This window comes from Palaemon carinicauda, chromosome 28 (genome assembly GCF_036898095.1).
Source record: "Palaemon carinicauda isolate YSFRI2023 chromosome 28, ASM3689809v2, whole genome shotgun sequence".
NCBI classification, from domain to species: domain Eukaryota; kingdom Metazoa; phylum Arthropoda; class Malacostraca; order Decapoda; family Palaemonidae; genus Palaemon; species Palaemon carinicauda.
In genome coordinates this window covers 41,967,430-41,986,856 of record NC_090752.1, presented here as the reverse complement: position 1 = coordinate 41,986,856, position 19,427 = coordinate 41,967,430, and the positions used below count along the sequence as shown (strand labels likewise).

At 45.6% G+C, this 19,427-nt stretch overlaps 1 protein-coding gene across 1 annotated transcript in view; it reads left to right on the top strand.

Annotated features, from left to right (window-relative positions):
• GPHR (golgi pH regulator) overlaps positions 1–19,427 on the top strand; it is a 401,532-nt gene that overhangs the window by 20,660 nt on the left and 361,445 nt on the right. The window contains exon 3 of the mRNA XM_068351883.1: positions 14,491–14,597. Within this exon, the coding sequence (XP_068207984.1) occupies positions 14,491–14,597 (107 nt within the window). The remainder of the gene's footprint in view (positions 1–14,490; positions 14,598–19,427) is intronic.

Here is a 19,427-nt window from a genome sequence, read left to right as displayed (position 1 = left end):
AGTAAGTGAGATCCACGCCTTCAGCAGGATCATTGTTTTCACATCTGAAACGGCTACATGTTCCTTGCAGCTCGGTTTTTGCTAAACGAGCTTCCTTCACGTCCTTGGCCTAAGTCGTTTGAGATCCCAAGCCTGTCCAACTTGGTGGGGAATGAACTGGAGAGAGTACTTTGCCCAGTTAGAGCTCTTAGGTACTTTCTAAAAAGGTCTTAACCTTTTCGAGGACTATCAGAAGCCTTATAGTGTGCTATCAAGAAACCTTCTTTTCCAAGTTCTAAGAACTCAGTTTCTTACTATTCAGGCTTCTGATTAGAGAAACACATTCTCATCTGAAGGAAGAAGACCTTGCTTTGCTGAAGGTAAGGACACATGAAGTGGGAGCTGTGGCTACTTCTGTGGCCTTCAAACAGAGCCATTCTCTGCAGAGTGTTATGGATGCAACCTATTGGAGAAGCAAGTCAGTGTTCGCATCATTCTATCTCAAAGATGTCCAGTCTCTTTACGAGTACTGCTACACCCTGGGACCATTCGTAGCAACGAATGCAGTAGTAGGCGAGGGCTCAGCCACTACATTCCCATAATCCCATAACCTTTTAACCTTTCTCTTGAATACTTTTTATGGGTTGTACGGTCGGCTAAGAAGCCTTCCACATCCTTGTTGATTTGGCGGGTGGTCAATTCTTTCTTGAGAAGCGCCGAGGTTAAAGGTTGTGATGAGGTCCTTTAGTATGGGTTGCAGCCCTTGATACTTTAGCACCTTTGAGTTGATTCAGCCTTCCAAGAGGAACGCTGCGCTCAGTAAGGAAGACGATCTTATTAAAGGCAGAGTAACGGTTCAAGTCGACTTCCTTACCAGGTACTTATTATTTCATTGTTATTGTGGATAACTGATTATATGAAATACGGGATACTTAGCTATCCTTTAGTCTTGTACACTGGTTTTTCACCCACCCCCCTGGGTGTGAATCAGCTACATGATTATCGGGTAAGTTTAATATTGAAAAATGTTATTTTCATTAGTAAAATAAATTTTTGAATATACTTACCCGATAATCATGATTTAATTGACCCACCCTTCCTCCCCATAGAGAACCAGTGGACCGAGGAAAAAGTGAGGTGGCGACAACAACAAGTACTGTAGTACCTGGCCACAGGTGGCGCTTGTGAGTACACCCCCTTCTAGTATAGTGATAGCTGGCGTATCCCTCCCGTAGAATTCTGTCGGGCAACGGAGTTGACAGCTACATGATTATCGGGTAAGTATATTCAAAAATTTATTTTACTAATGAAAATAACATTTTTTGGCCATTGTGTATGGATAAACACAAATAAACACTAAATTTAATGAAATTAACAAAAGAGTGGAACTATGTTTTGCGGGTCTTTACTGGGTGTAAGCTGCGTGTAAACTGGCTTAATTCCATTTGTCTCGTTCAAGTTCTTCAACCTCTGAATTTTTATTCGATCTTTGTGGTAAAAAAAAAGTTAGAAAACTTATTTCGATCCTCAAGTTGTTCGAGTTCTGGGGTGTTCAATATCCGAGGTACTGTATTAGTGTATCCTGTTCTTTACTATGAATCACTGGATTATTGTAATGAAAAAAGTTATAATTATTTTTTATAAATTTATCATAAGATGTAATAATGAATTAAACCTTAAAGAATAATAGTAAGTGTACTGTAGCACTGTATTAAGATCAATATTTGAAACTGGGAGCCACTACACTGTGCTCAACTCAGCAAGAAAGGGCCGATAGGTCAACGGATTATTTCCAGAGATCACCAACTTATCTCTCTCTCTCTCTCTCTCTCTCTCTCTCTCTCTCTCTCTCTCTCTCTCTCTCTCTCTCTCTCTCTCTCTCTCTCAATTTTTGTTTTTTCTTACTTGTAATATAAACCATTAACCTTCAATAGGAGTATGATATCGGTAAAGCTTAAACGGTAAACATTGTTTACTCCCGGGTGTTGGGTAAGCCCCACACACCCGACGGGTAGGGGAACCCCCACTTTGACTTTGGCTGCTGCATAGTACAGATGTACGCAGCTGGGTTCCTTGACTTGGCTATTAGGTCATCTTTTTTTTTTTCTTTTTTCTTTTTTCCAGTGTTTGTAAGCTGTTTGGGATGGCCACCCCTAAGCCAGACGTATGGTTCTGCCTTAGCAAAGAAGGTAGCAGGTAAGGCCACTGTATGAGTAAAACTGAGGTGAACCCTCATGTACTTTGCAGTTTTTGTAGGGGCATGACTGTTTGCAGTCATTCCCCTGTTAAGAGTTTAGGGAATGGCATGTGCAGTGGCTGGAGTTTGGAAAGAAAAAGAAATAGTACTAGTTTAAGAGGGATTCTTCACCATCAGAGTTCTTCAGGTCTTTGTTCCTTTCTTCAGGTCTTTGTTCCTTTCTTCAGGACTGTTCCCCTGCGGTTTCTTCTGAGGCTCTGTCCGCCAGGGAAACCCATTGAGGGAAGGGTGACTGCTGTCAACCCTCCGGGAGTGGTTCTGAGAAGGCAGTTGTATGGTCCTCCCCTATATTTGGGGCAATACACCCTTTTCTCTTTCTCAACCTTCTTCCCCCGCTGTAATTACTGTTGACAACCCTGGCGAGAAATTGGATCTTTCTAGGCTGTGGCCTTTGCTTGGGATTGCTGGAGAAACCTCTGGAGGATCTTACATCCGTTAGAGCCCAGAAGCCCTCTGCTGCTGCTCCCCCGCTGGTTCCCCCCTGAATAGGAGGTGCCTGACAGTTCCATTCCTGTTGGTGCTTTCCCTACCAAGGTTCTGCCTCCAGTGGCAAAACCTTTGACTATTGGGAAGAAGAAGAAGAAGGATGTGATACGTCTACAGGCAGCTTTGCCTGCATCTTCCCTTGCTGAGTCATCAGCTCCTGCTTCAGAGGTGCTGCAACGATCTTCACATGCACAATCATTGTCTTCCTGTCCAAATAAGATGGGGTCACAAAATTAAAGGAGGACTGGTTGGTTTGAGTCTCACAAGACACCAAACTATTCCTATGCAGGGTTTTGTGGGGGAAGTAACACTACTGTTTACTATGCCCCAACCTTCGGGAATGGACCTCAGTATCAGGTTCCGACACACAAAGGTTCCGAAGGATTGGGATTGGGAAAGACCAAGAAGCGTTACTAGTCAGGACTGCAGTCCTTTTCCTGCCTTGGGATACTTCCGAAATGCTTTGGTGGCTAACCGAAAAAGCTTTTAAGAAGAAGAAAGGGTCTGATGAAGCTTCCGACTCTGCCAATCCCCAGGAATTGCCGGGTTATTGAAAGGAAACGGAGAAGTATAAGTGCCCCATTGCTCATTCTCTTCTTAGTAGCAATCTCCATGCTCACTGTCACAATCCCTACATACACGATCACCACACTCATGCACTCTGCAAGTACGATCAGCATGGTAGCGAACTCCATGTGTGAATCCAAATGCATGATTGCCACACAACCGAGCCTATCGGTTATGTTCTCCATAAGTACAACTGGCATGATTGTCTCTGTCTTGCTCTTCATGAGCAAGGAAACACGGAGCGTCTCCCTTTTCTCTTTCTAAAGCCAAGAAGTTTCATACTTCCATTCGTTCGCTAAGAGAGGAGAAGGCACGACAATTTGGGTCATGGTCTTTACAAGACAGGAAAGCTCTTGCTTCCAATCCTTGTGAGAATCAACAATCATGATCTTCCCAACCACGCCCTGATTTGGAAACAACGCTCCTCCCAAACATAATAACGATTGATGTAATCCTGGTCTCCTTGATCAGGCGACAAGTGCTCTTGGGACTCGCAGCCATGAGCACACTTTAACAGAATATCTCCTTGGTCACACTTCCTGTGAAGCAAAGACCAAAGGGAGGAAGCTAGGCTGTCTGGCTCACAATCACTGTCAGTAATGACCAAAAGAGACTGGTCTATTCGACAAAGGAATCTCGATCCCATGGTAGCCAGACTCCTTTGGAGAAACAATCCGCTCTTCAGACTCCTAGGTCCAAAACGACAGTGGCATTGGGAAATACTTCTTGTTCTTCCAAACGGAGGAGATAACTCTTCTGCCGAAGCCTCAGGTTTGGAAGCAGTGAGACCCTAAAAGTTATATGAGAGAATGTTCCACTCCTCCGGTTGCCTCCACAGTCTCCTACTGGACTCTATCCAACTCCCAGTCAGAACGTTAGGATTTTAGGTCAAGCTGCTGAAAGGGGGGAAAACCATGAATTGTTCGATACCTCGAAAGTCGCCCTCTGAGGAGGAAGACCAATCGTCAAGATATACTGTAAAGTGACTCAGTCAGGGAAACGAGTCATGTTTCTGCCACTAGGTCTGAGGACTGCCGACCTGTGGGAAACCAGTAGAGATTATATCTTCCCGAATGGAGCCCTCTGCTGTGAGAAAGAATTTTTGGGACTCTTCAGCTGTTTCCAATCCTGGTCAAGGCTCGCTGCTTGCTGTGACAGATAACCCTTAGATGGAATTGACCTTTCTAAAGGTCCTAGCTCTGATTCATTAGCTGGATGAGCTTGGTAAAGTGTCATCTGAGGCCATAGAGCGAGGTTTAACATCTACTGTATAGACTTATGTAATGAAGCTCCACAACTTTCTCAGACGAAGCTTGAACTACTGTACCTTAGTCTAGGTTGGCAAGGACAGCCTTTGGCAAGGTAGATCTTCAGATCACATATCTAAGGAATTCTCTACGCTTTAGCCAATCTAGCAAGGTTCTTCCTCCAGCTATACCTAGGTAATGGAGATTCTAAACACTGGAAGATGCTCCACCCACACCTTTGCCAATTGATAACACAATAGTGGAACTGGCAAAGGGGGCGTCGGTGATGGTCAAATTTGAGGGAATATCCTTTTCGCCCTCCAAATCCAAAGTGATGGAGTTGGCATCAATAGTAAACTTGCAGGCTAAGTCATAAATAGACTATTGGTCAGGGTTGATATCTCAGTTCACTGCACTCATCCTCTCCAGAGCTAAGACGGTTACCTATTTAGTAAGTCAATCAAGCAACCAGTGGGCAAAATGTGTCCTCACACATAGGGATATCGTGGCAGTTGCTTCTCCAACTAAGTGGTACAGAAAGCTGCCTTAGCCTTTAGGAACTCATTGATGCTGGATGCAACATCACTGTTCCCACAGCAAGATGTCGAAGAAACAGTCAAGAAATGGAGAAAGATGATTTATAACTCTCTTATCCATCAGGTGGTAACTTTTAGGATCAAGGCCCCTCTAAGCCTTCAACATTTGGCACTGTACTGTTTAGTCGCCTACTGCTGGCAGTCTATTGGAACGCCGACCGTAATTCGCTACCATACCTTTGAACTTCATGGTCCCAGACAGTCCAATGCTGAAAGAACAATATATGAGCACCCCCCCCCCCCCTTTATAGGTTCTTGGAAAGGGGGACCCAATAAGCAATTGAGAGCTTCAGGTTTTGGGAAATCGGTTGTCAGTTTTTTTTTTTCTAGAAATCGTCTGATTAACCTTATTAGGGGTTAGTATGGGCTTTTAGGGATACTGTAATCATACCTCACCACTGGGGATCATAAGGATATAATCATCATTTTACACGGTTATTTACTAAACAGTGGTGAGCACCACCCCTCGAATCCAGAAATATACCAAATGCCTACACATGAGTAAGACATTGCTAGCATAATATACTCTTGTATATAGTTGTTGTCTCTGACACTTTATACATGTGTCAGAATAACTATACCATAAAAATTGTTATTATAAAAACAAGCAGACTAAGAAATATGGGCTTCAATTCTTTTTTTATTTTGTAGTGATCAGTAGAATATACTTTAGTGTGACCTTTTAGTGGTAATTTCCCTTAACAATGGGGATCATAAGGTCATAATCATCATATCTCAGAGTTATTTGCTAAATTAGAAATACATATGCTATACAGTATGTATCTAATGCCCACACATGAGTAAGACCGTGCTAGCATAATATAATCTCGTCTGCATATTTCCGGAGCAAATTTTATGATTTAGGCATATTTAGTTATGGTTTCTGACCCTTTTGCATCATTCAGTATAACCATAACATGATAATTGTAAATATATATACAAACAGACAAATAAATAAAATGAATATGACTTAGAGAAATGTAACATACATTTTTCAATATTAAACTTACCCGATAATCATGTAGCTGTCAACTCCGTTGCCCGACAGAATTCTATGGAGGGATACGCCAGCTATCACAATACTAGAAGGGGGTGTACTTACCAGCGCCACCTGTGGCCAGGTACTCAAGTACTTCTTGTTGACACCTCCTCAATTATTCCTCTGTCGTGCTTCCGGCAAGACGTTCTGGGATATGCTTATGATCTTCGAGTTTGTTCACGGCTAATTGGTGAAGTATTCTCTCAGATTTCGGCTGTCGCTTTACTGGAAACCTTCTTATATTAGCTAGATAGCTTTTATATAGTCCTGATATACGGTTAACGATCTTTTGCTTGATTTTGGAAACCCCTTTGGCTAACTCTTTGGATTCAAGATGTCTGACATTTCGCAAGCCCCCTCCCATAGACGATGTAGGTCTTGCAATAGGCGTATTCCGAAGGCCTCGGTAGATCCTCACACCGCTTGTTCTGACTGTAGGGACAGACCCTGTCAGTTAGAAAATCGATGTGAGGAATGCGCCGGACTTTCGGAACTGGAATTTGTCCGTCTTTTAAAATATTCAACTAAGTTAGAGAGAGGTAGAGTTAGGAGGAGTTCTTCTCACTCTTCACTGTTTTCCTCACCTCATGATCCCCCACCTTTTCCTACCCCTGTAGTGGCTACCCCCGAACCTACTGTTTGCCCTCCGCCTGATATGTCTGTTGTTTTGCGTGCTATTCAGGCCTTAGGCGATAAAGTAGAGTCAGTGGTAAGTGACCATAAGTCTCTGATGGCCGAAGTTAAGGAACTTAAGGTCAAGAGTGCAGTGGGTGGAATTAGTGCCAGTGCTGTGACGAGTGCTAGTGTCAGTGCAGTGCCAAGTGCTAGTGTCAGTGCCAGTGTGGTGCGTGAGGATACTTCTGTGCGAGCCAGTCGTCCTCCCAGTCCGGGACCTCTTGCAAGCTCCCAAGCCCAGGGGAGAAGCAATGTCGAAGGGCATAAGGGTTCGGCAGGCCTTGTCAGGCGCACAGAAGTATCCTCGGTGGTTGCGGGCGTGTCTTCCAAAGACCGTCACTCCCACCTGCAGACGATTGAGCCCGTCTTTTTCTCGTCCGCTGATCATCTGTCAGGGCAGAAACGTTGGTCTCAGGTCTCGAGACCACTTAAACGCAGAGTCCAGTCCGTGAGTGCTCAGCCAGGTTGCAGTCATTGGCTCAGCTCTGACTCGCCGCAGTCATCTGTCGACTGCACTCCGCCCAAGAGGAGTAAGGTTCTGCCACAACAGAGCTCGACTGTTAAGGCTTTACCTCAGCCTACAGTACTGTAGTTTCTGCCGACCCTAAGTGGACTCTACTACAGTCCATGCAAGCACAGCTTTCGGACTTGATGCGTGAGTGTCGGGCTGAGAGTGTTGCGCCTCCGCCTCCGCCTACACTCCCTCCGCCTGCGTTCGCTCCGCCTACGCTCGCTCCGCCTGCGCTCGCTCCGCCTGATCGCAGTACCATCTGCCAGGCGTACGATGTTGAGCCACAGTCTGAGTTTGCTGTTCCCAGTGGTGTTCAGCCTCCGCCTTCTTTAAGGCAACCTTTGCTATGGGATCAGGAGGATTATACCTCTCTTCCTCCGCCTCCCCTTGCTGCTCCACCAGTGGTACTACTCTCGGCTGAGGTACAACAACCTCTCCCGTGCATGAGTCAGTCTCCTCAGCTCTCGCTGCAGCGAGCTCAACCATCCACAAGGCAAGCTCCACTACACCTTGGCCTTGCGCCTCAGGAGCCTCAGCTTGCGAGACATTTACCTTGTTCTGCGCAGCCTCAACCTCATCACGCTCCGCTCACGCCACAGGAACAGGAACTTGCTTCTCTGCTTCCACCAACCGCTCAGCAAGCGCAACCCTTGGGTTCAACCTCTCATGCTAGGAGTCAGCCTCCTCCACCCATGCGCCTTCCTTCTGCTTTGTCTGTTATTCAGCCTTTGCAGTCTGAGCCTCAGGTTCTCCCTCAACAGTTACTTGAAGAGGAAACCACTAATATTGTTCCTACTCGTTCTGACTCTGCTGTTCAGCATTCTGGTCCAATATCTCCGCTACACTCTGATGATGAGGCGTCTGATGATGAGGAGGCACACCTGGATCCCTCGTCAGACGTGGATGAATCCAAGCCTTCTCCACAGTCTATTGACTTTCGTAAGGTCTTGGCTCTGCTTAGGGAGGTTTACCCAGACCACTTTGTCTCTGCTATTCCCCGCTCTCCACCATCTGAGTTTTCGCTGGGCGTACAACAAGCTAAGTCCTCCTATACTAAGCTAGTCCTAGCAAGGTCCTCTAAGAGAGCATTAAGGATCTTAGGGGAGTGGCTGCAGACTAAACAACACCTTGGCAAAACGTCTTTCATGCTCCCGCCGACTAAGCTCACCTCGAAAGCGAGCGTTTGGTATGCCACAGGAGAAGCACCAGGCTTGGGAGTACCTGCCTCTGCCCAGGCTGACTTCTCAAGTCTGGTAGACTCGCCTCGGAGAACTGCAATGAGGCGTTCTAAGGTTTGCTGGACCTTCTCAGACCTGGATCACTTACTGAAAGGACTGTTTAGAGCATTTGAGATGTTCAACTTTCTTGACTGGTGCCTGGGGGCCCTCAGCAAGAAGACCTCTCCTGCGGACAAGGATTCTGCCATGCTATTAATGTCCTGCATGGATAAGGCCATAAGGGATGGATCTGGTGAGCTTGCGTCGTTGTTTGTATCAGGGGTTTTGAAGAAAAGGGAACAGCTGTGTACCTTCCTTTCCTCCAGCATTACACCTTGCCAAAGGTCACAACTTCTTTTTGCTCCGCTCTCGAAGTTCCTCTTCCCCGAAGAGCTGGTTAAGGACTTGTCTGCTGCCCTGATACAAAAGGACACTCACGATCTTGTAGCCTCATCGGCTCGTAAGTCTAAGGTTGCTACCTCAGTCCCCAAGACTTATCGCTCCCCAGTGGTTGATACCCCTGCTACGAGGTTCATACCGCCCTTTCGTGGTAGAGCACCCAGCCGAGGAAGCTCCCGTCCAGACTCTTACAGGAGCAAGTCCAGGAAAGGCTCCAGGACATCTAAAGGAAAAAACTGACTCTCCGCATCTCCAGACAGCAGTAGGAGCCAGACTCAAGATCTTCTGGCGAGCCTGGGAGAAGAGAGGTGCAGACGCCCAGTCTGTCAGTTGGCTGAGGAACGGTTACAGGATTCCATTCTGCCTCAAACCACCTCTGACCACATCGCCCATCAACCTCTCTCCCAACTACAAAGAAGAGGACAAGAGGCTAGCATTGCACCAGGAGGTGTCGCTACTTGTGCAGAAGAAGGCAGTGGTTATAGTCCGGGACCATCAATCCCCGGGCTTCTACAACCGTCTCTTTCTTGTGGCCAAGAAGACAGGGGGTTGGAGACCGGTGCTGGACGTCAGCGCGCTCAACGCGTATGTCACCAAGCAGACGTTCACGATGGAGACGACGAAGTCGGTCTTAGCAGCGGTCAGGCAGGAGGACTGGATGGTCTCGTTGGACTTGAAAGATGCCTACTTTCACGTTCCTATTCATCCAGACTCCCAACCTTTCCTGAGATTCGTTTTCGGAAAGGTTGTCTACCAATTCCGAGCCCTGTGTTTTGGCCTAAGCACAGCTCCTATGGTCTTTACTCATCTGATGAGGAATATAGCAAAATTCCTACACTTATCGAACATCAGAGCCTCCCTCTACTTAGACGACTGGCTGTTGAGAGCCTCCACGAGTCGTCGCTGTCTGGAGAATCTCAATTGGACTTTAGACTTAATCAGAGAACTGGGTCTATTAGTCAACATAGAAAAGTCTCAACTCATTCCCTCCCAATCCATTGTGTACCTGGGAATGGAGATTCGGAGTCAGGATTTTTGGGCTTTTCCATCGGCCCCCAGGATAAGCCAAGCCCTAGAGTGCATCATGAGCATGCTGAAGAGGAGCAGTTGCTCGGTGAGACAGTGGATGAGTCTCACAGGGACCCTTTCATCACTGGCCCTGTTCGTCGAGCTAGGGAGACTCCACCTCCGCCCTCTTCAATTCCATCTTGCAGCTCATTGGGACAAGGGTTCGACTCTAGAAGCAGTCTCTATCCCAATCACCCAAGAGATGAAGACCACTCTCCTGTGGTGGAAGCACAACCTCCTTCTCAGGGAGGGTCTATCGTTGGCTATTCAGACCCCCAATCTTCATCTCTTCTCAGATGCATCGGACTCGGGCTGGGGTGCGACCTTGAACGGACGGGAATGCTCGGGAACGTGGAACGAAGAACAGGGATTACTCCACATAAACTGCAAGGAGCTACTAGCAGTTCATTTAGCCCTGTTGAACTTCAAGTCCCTCCTGCTAGGCAAAGTGGTGGAGGTGAACTCAGACAACACCACAGCCTTGGCTTACATCTCCAAGCAAGGAGGGACCCATTCGAGGAGCCTATACGAGATCGCAAGGGACCTCCTCATTTGGTCAAGAGGTCTAAACCTCACTCTGGTCACGAGGTTCATTCAGGGCGATATGAACGTCTCAGCAGATCGCCTAAGCAGAAGGAATCAGGTCATTCCCACGGAATGGACCCTCCACAAGAGTGTGTGCAACAGACTTTGGACCTTGTGGGGTCAACCTACCATAGATCTGTTTGCCACATCCATAACCAAGAGACTTCCGCTGTACTGTTCCCCTGTTCCAGACCCTGCAGCAGTTCATGTGGATGCTTTTCTTCTGAACTGGTCCCATCTCGACCTGTACGCATTCCCACCGTTCAAGATAATAAACAAAGTTCTGCAGAAATTCATCTCGCACGAAGGGACACGGCTGACGCTGGTTGCTCCCCTTTGGCCTGCAAGAGAATGGTTCACAGAGGTACTTCAATGGCTAGTCGACATCCCCAGGACTCTACCTCTAAGAGTGGACCTTCTACGTCAACCTCACGTAGACAGGTTGCACCCAAACCTCCACGCTCTTCGGCTGACTGCCTTCAGACTGTCGAAAGATTCGCTAGAGCTAGAGGCTTTTCGAAGGAGGCTGCCAGTGCGATTGCCAGAGCGAGAAGGGTTTCCACTCGTAGAGTCTACCAGTCTAAGTGGGAGGTCTTCCGAAGCTGGTGTAGAGCCAATTCAATATCCTCTACCAATACCTCTGTGACCCAAATAGCTGACTTCCTTCTACATCTTAGGAATGAGAGATCCCTTTCAGCCCCTACGATTAAAGGGTATAGGAGTATGTTGGCTTCAGTTCTCCGCCACAGAGGTTTGGACCTTTCTTCCAACAAGGACCTTCAAGACATTCTTAAGTCTTTTGAGACGTCTAAAGAGCGTCGTCTATCCACTCCAGGCTGGAATCTAGACGTAGTCTTAAGGTTCCTGATGTCACCTAGGTTCGAACCTCTCCAGTCAGCTTCCTTCAAGGACCTTACCCTCAAGACTCTTTTTCTCGTCTGCCTTGCAACAGCTAAGAGAGTCAGTGAGGTTCATGCCTTCAGCAAGAACATTGGTTTCACGACCGAATCTGCAACATGTTCTTTTCAGCTCGGATTCCTAGCAAAGAACGAACTTCCTTCACGTCCTTGGCCTAGATCGTTTGAAATACCTAGCCTCTCCAACATGGTAGGTAACGAACTAGAGAGAGTTCTTTGCCCTGTCAGAGCTCTCAAATTTTATCTTAAGAGGTCTAAACCTCTTCGAGGACAGTCAGAAGCCTTATGGTGTGCCATCAAGAAACCTTCGAGGCCCATGTCCAAGAATGGGGTTTCATATTATATAAGGCTTCTGATTAGAGAAGCCCACTCTCACTTAAAGGAGGAAGACCTTGCATTGCTGAAGGTAAGGACCCACGAAGTAAGAGCCGTAGCTACTTCGATGGCCTTTAATAAAAACCGTTCTCTGCAGAGCATAATGGATGCAACCTATTGGAGGAGCAAGTCAGTGTTTGCATCATTTTATCTTAAAGATGTCCAGTCTCTTTACGAGAACTGCTACACCCTGGGACCATTCGTAGCAGCGAGTGCAGTAGTAGGTGAGGGCTCAGCCACTACATTCCCTTAATCCCATAACCTTTTTTAACCTTTCTCTTGAATGCTTTTATTGTTGTTTTTATGGTTGTTACGGTAGGCTAAGAAGCCTTCCGCATCCTTTTGATTTGGCGGGTGGTCTATTCATTCTTGAGAAGCGCCTGGGTTAGAGGTTTTGTAGAGGTCCTTTGGTAGGGGTTGCAACCCCATATACTTTGGCACCTTTGGGTTGATTCAGCCTCCAAGAGGAACGCTGCGCTCAGTAAGGAAGACGAACTTTAAAAAAGAGGCAGAGTAACGGTTCAATTCGACTTCCTTACCAGGTACTTATTATTTCATTGTTATTTGAGATAACTGTTATATGAAATATGGGATACTTAGCTATCCTTTAATCTTGTACACTGGTTTTCACCCACCCCCCTGGGTGTGAATCAGCTACATGATTATCGGGTAAGTTTAATATTGAAAAATGTTATTTTTATTAGTAAAATAAATTTTTGAATATACTTACCCGATAATCATGATTTAATCGACCCTCCCTTCCTCCCCATAGAGAACCAGTGGACCGAGGAATAATTGAGGAGGTGTCAACAAGAAGTACTTGAGTACCTGGCCACAGGTGGCGCTGGTAAGTACACCCCCTTCTAGTATTGTGATAGCTGGCGTATCCCTCCATAGAATTCTGTCGGGCAACGGAGTTGACAGCTACATGATTATCGGGTAAGTATATTCAAAAATTTATTTTACTAATAAAAATAACATTTTTCATGAGAGAAAAATGAAATTACATTCTTTTTCAGCCCTGATGAAAGAAAATCATGCATTTCAAGTTTATGGGAGACTGCTATAAATATTTTTACCTCAAATTGATTTAGAGAAATGTAACATACGTTTTTTGACACGATTGAAAGAAAAAGGAAATTACATTCTCTTTCAGCACTGATGAAAAAAATTATGCATTTCAAGTTTATGGGAGACTACTATAAATAATTTTACCTCAGATTCTTGAAAAAAAATCGAAATATTTATGTAAACTTGTCATAAAAGGGTTGCATAAGGAACCAGATGCAAATTGTTTTCATTAAAAAAAACATTTGAAATAAAATATAGACGTTTTCGTAGCTGAAAAGGCAATAATCTGAATATCCAAAATTCCAAGCAGAGGTTGTGAGTCCCGTCCCTTTAGTCTAAAGGCTGTTTCGGCTTTGCTGATGTCAGACCCCTATTAAATATCATAGGTTTGTATGGTTAGGAAAAATACAAATTACAGTCAGGCCTCTTTTTACGCGCATTCTCCCTTCGCGATTTCACTTACACACGACACAGAATCCCAATACCTATTTGATAAAGAATCACATATTCGCAACAATCTTGCAGCGCTATGATTTCAAATAGCCCGTGTCCTTTACTGGGTGTGCTTCGCGCCACTTACCTCTCTCTCCATCCAGCTCATCCTAGCTTTCGCTGTACACTGTACTGTATATCCTTTTACTGTAGTAAAAAATAACAGCTACATTTGAAATAAAGTGGATTTTGATTAAACTTCTGTTTTACTTAACTGTATCCAAAAATACTGCATGTAATATTCACATTTTGGTATTTTATTTGTAAATAAGGACATAGCGAATTATAATATTTTTTATTGTTTACGTTCAGTTTAGTTCAGTTCAGTTGCTGGCCAGAGAGATTCTCCTATCCATTGGCACCTCCTTTGTTTTCTTTTTTCTAGTTCATTTATTTTATTCTCCCTTTTTTCCACATCTGATATATGTACTCTTTTCGTTTATCTATTCCTTCTTCATTAAATAGAGCATTTCCTATTATCTTCTTTTTTTTCAACTCTTTGTATGGTTGCTGCAATTCTTTTATTTTCCTTTTGTCGCTGAGGTCTGGACACATCAGCTGATTAACCCTGCATTGTCCGCCATTTGTAACCTCAATTTTTGGATCAAATAACTCCCTTATTATTGAAGCATGCTACTGAGAGAGAGAGAGAGAGAGAGAGAGAGAGAGAGAGAGAGAGAGAGAGAGAGAGAGAGAGAGAGAGAGAGAGAGAGAGAGAGAGAGAGAGAGAGTGTGTGTGTGGGGGGGAGAGAGAGAGAGAGAGAGAGTGTGTGTGTGGGAGGGGGGGGGTAGAGAGAGAGAGAGTGTGTGTGTGTGGGGGGGGGAGACGTCATCAGTGGGGTAATCCGTTTTAATCCAGTTTCCCTCCCATATTGGTCCCTTCTCACTGTGTTGAGTGTAAGTAGTTTTGTATATGATCTTATTGATACTGCTACTGCATTGTTCAGTTATTTGATAATACTGTATTAGAAATGCAAATGCTATATGACACTCATTTTTGCATTTACAGGTCTCGATATCTCTATTGGCAAGTGGTTTTATATTCAATGCTTATAATGCTTATACTTGTCATCCCTTTCTACTTGTGCCACTTTGTCATTTCAAATATACGAATAGGTAAGCCAATAAAGAAATTTAACTGTATTTCTTGTCTTTTTACAATTTGTTCATATGTGGATACAAAACTTTTGTCATTTTATTAGGACTATGAATTCAGTGGAACTTAGAAATTAATCTTCAACTAGGTAGATTGCATCCAACTGATGGTGCAAAGAAGCCTGTCCACCCACCAGTCAGCCAGACTAGTACTTTTTATTTCAGCTGCAATGAGTATGGATGTACAGTTGCTGCCTCTCTCACCCAGCTCGCCTGTGTGAGCGTCACGGTGATGATTTCTGCTGCGATTAGCATCATTATCGCTCTCCACACCCCCAAGAGGAGTCCACATCTAGGTATGTTAGCCAGGTTCCAACATTGAGGGAACCCCCTCATGGCTGACGACCGATTCCTTTCCCCCTCAAAAGGGAATCATTGAAACCTGCTGCTTTAAAGGATCAACGCCTGGCGTAAGCCCCAGTGGTCAGACCTGTGCCGAACATAAAAGGTAAGAAAGCTAACCTTTTCTTTTAGGTTACCAGACCTAAGGCTTGTGGCCTCTCAAAGGATCCTTTGACCAGCGCTCCAAGTGGGAGGGAGCCTGAATGGCTTGATGCACTGGTCCAGGCAGTGTGACAAGCTGTTACAGAGGTTCTCCCTGCATGCAGTCAAGGCCCAGCACACCCAGGATACCCCCGGGAAACAGCTAACCTCCCTGGTTCCTCTTCTCCGTCTGACCCCAGAAGGAGTTCCAAAAAGTCAGTGCTATCTATGCTCTCTTTGCAGGGGATTGCTTTCTCCCCTCTTAAAAGGAAATGGGGAGCAGAGAATTCAGATAGGTCCGAGAATTCTCCGCAAATATGTGTGGCACTGGTACAACCAGCTGGGAAAAGAAAGAGGTTAAGGCCATCTCCCCCTCGGGAGGATAGGGAGGTCTCTTTGACAAACTCTTTCCACCTTTCTCCTATAGAGGTGGTTCCTCCAGAGCTCTGCCCTCCATCCCAACCAGATGTCATTCCTCCTTCCAGAGAGGACCAACGTCCTCTCAGGAAAGAGTCAGCCTCTAGGCCGTCTCTATTGGAGGACTCAAAGACCATACCGAAGTCTTTGGCAAGAGTTTTCGCAGTAAGAGACGCCCTTTTAACTATCTATCTTGACGACTTTGACCCACTCCAGGCTCCTATGGGTTAGAGCTCAGAGGTAGAAGACCAGTTTGACTTTGAGGACGACTACCTGCCTAGAGCCGCTAGCCCGAAATTGATGGAAGCGGAGCAGAAGGAGTCGGTACATACCATCTTTCAGGTCTTGGCCTGCATGAGAGCCACTAACGGCTTATCAGATCCAACGACAGACCTGCAAGATGGCAATGACATGGTCCTGGACCATGTCTATGGTACTCAGAGACCCTCAAGGACCAATGCAGCTTTGCCTTGGTCCAAGCGGTTGAAGAGTGCCCGTGAGAAGGAAATATCCCAGGCTACCGGTTCCTCCAGCTCCCTCTGAGCAGGCTCCTCCTCGAAACTCCTCTTGCCGCCGTTGGTGCAGCAGAGGAGGTATTACGAGGTTATCAATGAGCCTCTATCAGCCCTGCCTCTAGATTACTCCATAGAGGCATTAACCAGAGGATTCCCCTTTGAGATATTGTCAGGACGTTGTCTCTTTCCTGGCTTCGGATATCAACCAAGAGAAGGATGCAAAGTATGCCATGCAGGCTACTTCATGGCTGCCCCTGTGGTTGTGGTCTGTGGGCCACCTGATCAGAACTGAGGACTGGTCACATGGGTCCACTAGGAGATCGATGAAGACTTTTGTATTGTTCAGTACCACAGTATGTGTGGGCGAACACTGTACTTAAGTGTCAGGACTCTATAATAGAAAAGTTCCACCGGCAAGTCCCACTAGCCAAGATGTCCAGGCTGAAAAACTCCACTTTCGAGGGAAGTTCTCTGCTTGAACCGGAAGACGTTGAGCGGGTGGTGTAAGAATGGAGGATGACTAACCAAGACTCCATCCTCCATAGGGCCCTTACATCAAGGCCCTACCAAGCTCCTCCAAAGAAGAAACAATCTCCATCAAAAGCACTTCTGAGCTTTAGACTTTGCCTCTGAATCAGGCTGTGAGCAAATCATAAATGAAGCTACTCACAGGTCTGGTAATTGCTTGGACCTCGTATACACTGACTCCCCTGGTGTTATAACTAGTAAGGTAGGTTCTCCAGTCGGGACATCTGATCATGTCTTGATTTCATTAGTAGTGAAGACTGAGCAGCCTGTCCCTGATATATCATACTCTTGTAAAATTTATATGAAATCCCAAGCAGACTGGAATGGGATTTTGCATGTTCTTTTGTGCTTGAATTGGTCACAATTTTATAGTAGTGTAGATCCTGTTGTCCCTTTGAATGAGAACATAGTCAACATAATTGATAGGCGTATCCCTTCTCGTGTGCTAAGGTACCGAGTGAAGGACAAACCGTGGTTCAATGATGATTGTAGACATGCTTATTTGGAGAAGCAGGAGGCCTATCATCTTTGGAAGGGTAACAGATCAGATTTGACCTGGAATAAATATACTCAGCTTCGAGCTTTTGCTCAGAGAGGTTATGCCTCAACTGGAAAGGAATACAGTTTAACCATGAAAGAAACCCTTTCTGGTACAACCCAAGAACATAAATGGTGGTCTACCCTTAAATCTGCTCTTTTTGGTGTTGATGCAGCAGTTCCTCCTTTACTTAAACCAGATGGCTCAGTCACTCACTGTCCAAAGGAAAAGACAACCCTTTTGGCAGATGTTTTTGACAGTAAACAGAGTAATGAAAAACTTGAACTTCCTCATTCTTGTTTTCCTGAGGCTAAACTAACTAGTTTAGCTTTTCGATCTCGTGAAATTAAAGTTCTGTTGATGGACCTTGATGCTTATGGAGGTGTAGACCCAAATGGTATTTTTCCATTGTTTTTTTTATAAAGACAGCAGATTTCTTAGCTCCAAAGTTATCTGTTATTTTACGCAAGTTAGCAAGAAGAGGAGCTTTTAGCACTTGTTGGAGGATTGGTAATGTTACTCCTCTATGTAAATGTGTTTGTGGTAGCTCAAGGCCCACTGATTACCGCCCAATTTCCATAACTCCCATATTATCAAAAGTTTTTGAGCGTCTTCTAGCAAAACGTCTTAATAGGTTTGCTGAAGGTAATCATCTATTCCCTAGTTGGCAATTTGGTTTTCGTAAAGGCCTTGGAGCATGTGATGCCCTTCTCACAATCTCCAATGCTGTACAGAAATCCCTTGATTGTGGTCAGGAAGTTCGTATGATTGGCCTTGATTTTAGTGCTGCCTTTGACCGTGTTAATCATGAGGCCCTTATTTTAAATATTTAACAGCCGGTGAATATATAATAGCTGCTGCTCCAGCGGCTCGACAGAAAAACACACAAAAACTCGCGAGCGATCGCTATGAAGGTTGCGGGTGTGCCCACCAGCGCCAACTATCGGCCAGATACCACACATGCATGTAAACAAGCCTCAATTCTTCTCTGTCGACCTTGACGACAAGACGTATCAATACTCGCTGTATAACCTGGAGTTTTCTCAACATATTTGGTGAAGTACTTCATTTTGGTTTGAGCTTTCGCAGTGCAGGTGTTTTTCCTCAACTTGAACTCTTTATTGGACAGATTTAATTGTTGATGACTTGGATTGTTTTTTGGACTTTCTTTGACTAATTCAAAATGGCTGACGCTTCACAAGCCCCTAGATTTCGTAAGTGTAATGCTAGGGATTGCAATAGGCGTCTGCCAAAGGCCTCTCTCGACCCACATACTGTGTGTTCTAATTGTCACGGTAAAACCTGTCAATTAGGAGATCGGTGTGAGGAATGCGTGGGCCTTTCGGAATTCGATTGGCTCGAATACGACAAATATTCTCGTAAGCTAGAGAGAGATAGGGTAAGGAGGAGTTCCTCTAGATCAGTAGATTTTTCCTCTCCACATGCCCCTGAACCTAATCCTTCCCCTGTAGTGGTTGTGCCTGAACCCCCTACTGGCACTCAGGAACCATCGATGCGAGACATGTTACGTGCCATTCATGCCTTGGGTGAAAGAGTTGAATCGTTAGCAACAGATCGTAATCAACTCATGGCTGACGTTAAAGAGCTTAAGTGTCAGAGTGCCACAGCCGAAAATCGTGGGAAAGTGATTAGTGCGCAAAGTGTTGTCAGTGTTGCGACCGAGGGTTCGTCTGTTCGTGCCTGTCGTTCGCCTAGTCCGAGACCTCTTGCAAGCTCCCAAGCCCAGGGGAGAAGTAATGTCGTACGACTTATGGGTTCGAGAGGCCTTGATCAGCGAACAGACGTTCCCTCTATGGTAACAGGCGTGTCTCATCAAGATCGCCCCTACCATAAGACGAGAGAGACCATTTTCTCCTCGTCATCCGAAGGCTTTTCGCATAAGAAACCGTGGAGCAAGGTTTCTAGGCCCCTTAAGCGAAAGTCGGTCCCTTCAGGACAGGTCCAGCGTCCTGGTTGTAGCCATTGGGACAGCTCTGACCCTTTGCAGTCATCGGAAGACTGCTCGCCGCCTAAGCAGCAACGTTACACAGGCTCAGAGAGTCTTGGTGTAGGCAAGGTTGTGCAGTCTCAGACGTTAACCCCGTCTTTTACCGCACCCATTCCCGTTGATCCTAAATGGGTTGTGCTGCAAGACATGCAGATCAAGCACGCCTCCCTTATGGAAGACTATTCTGCCGAAAAGGTTCACGATGATCCTCGCTGCTTAACTCATCGAGATCCTGGCCTTCAGCCGCCAAAATGAGCCTTTGCTCGTCCTGTTGACGTTGGCGTAGCTAAGTCACGTCAGTC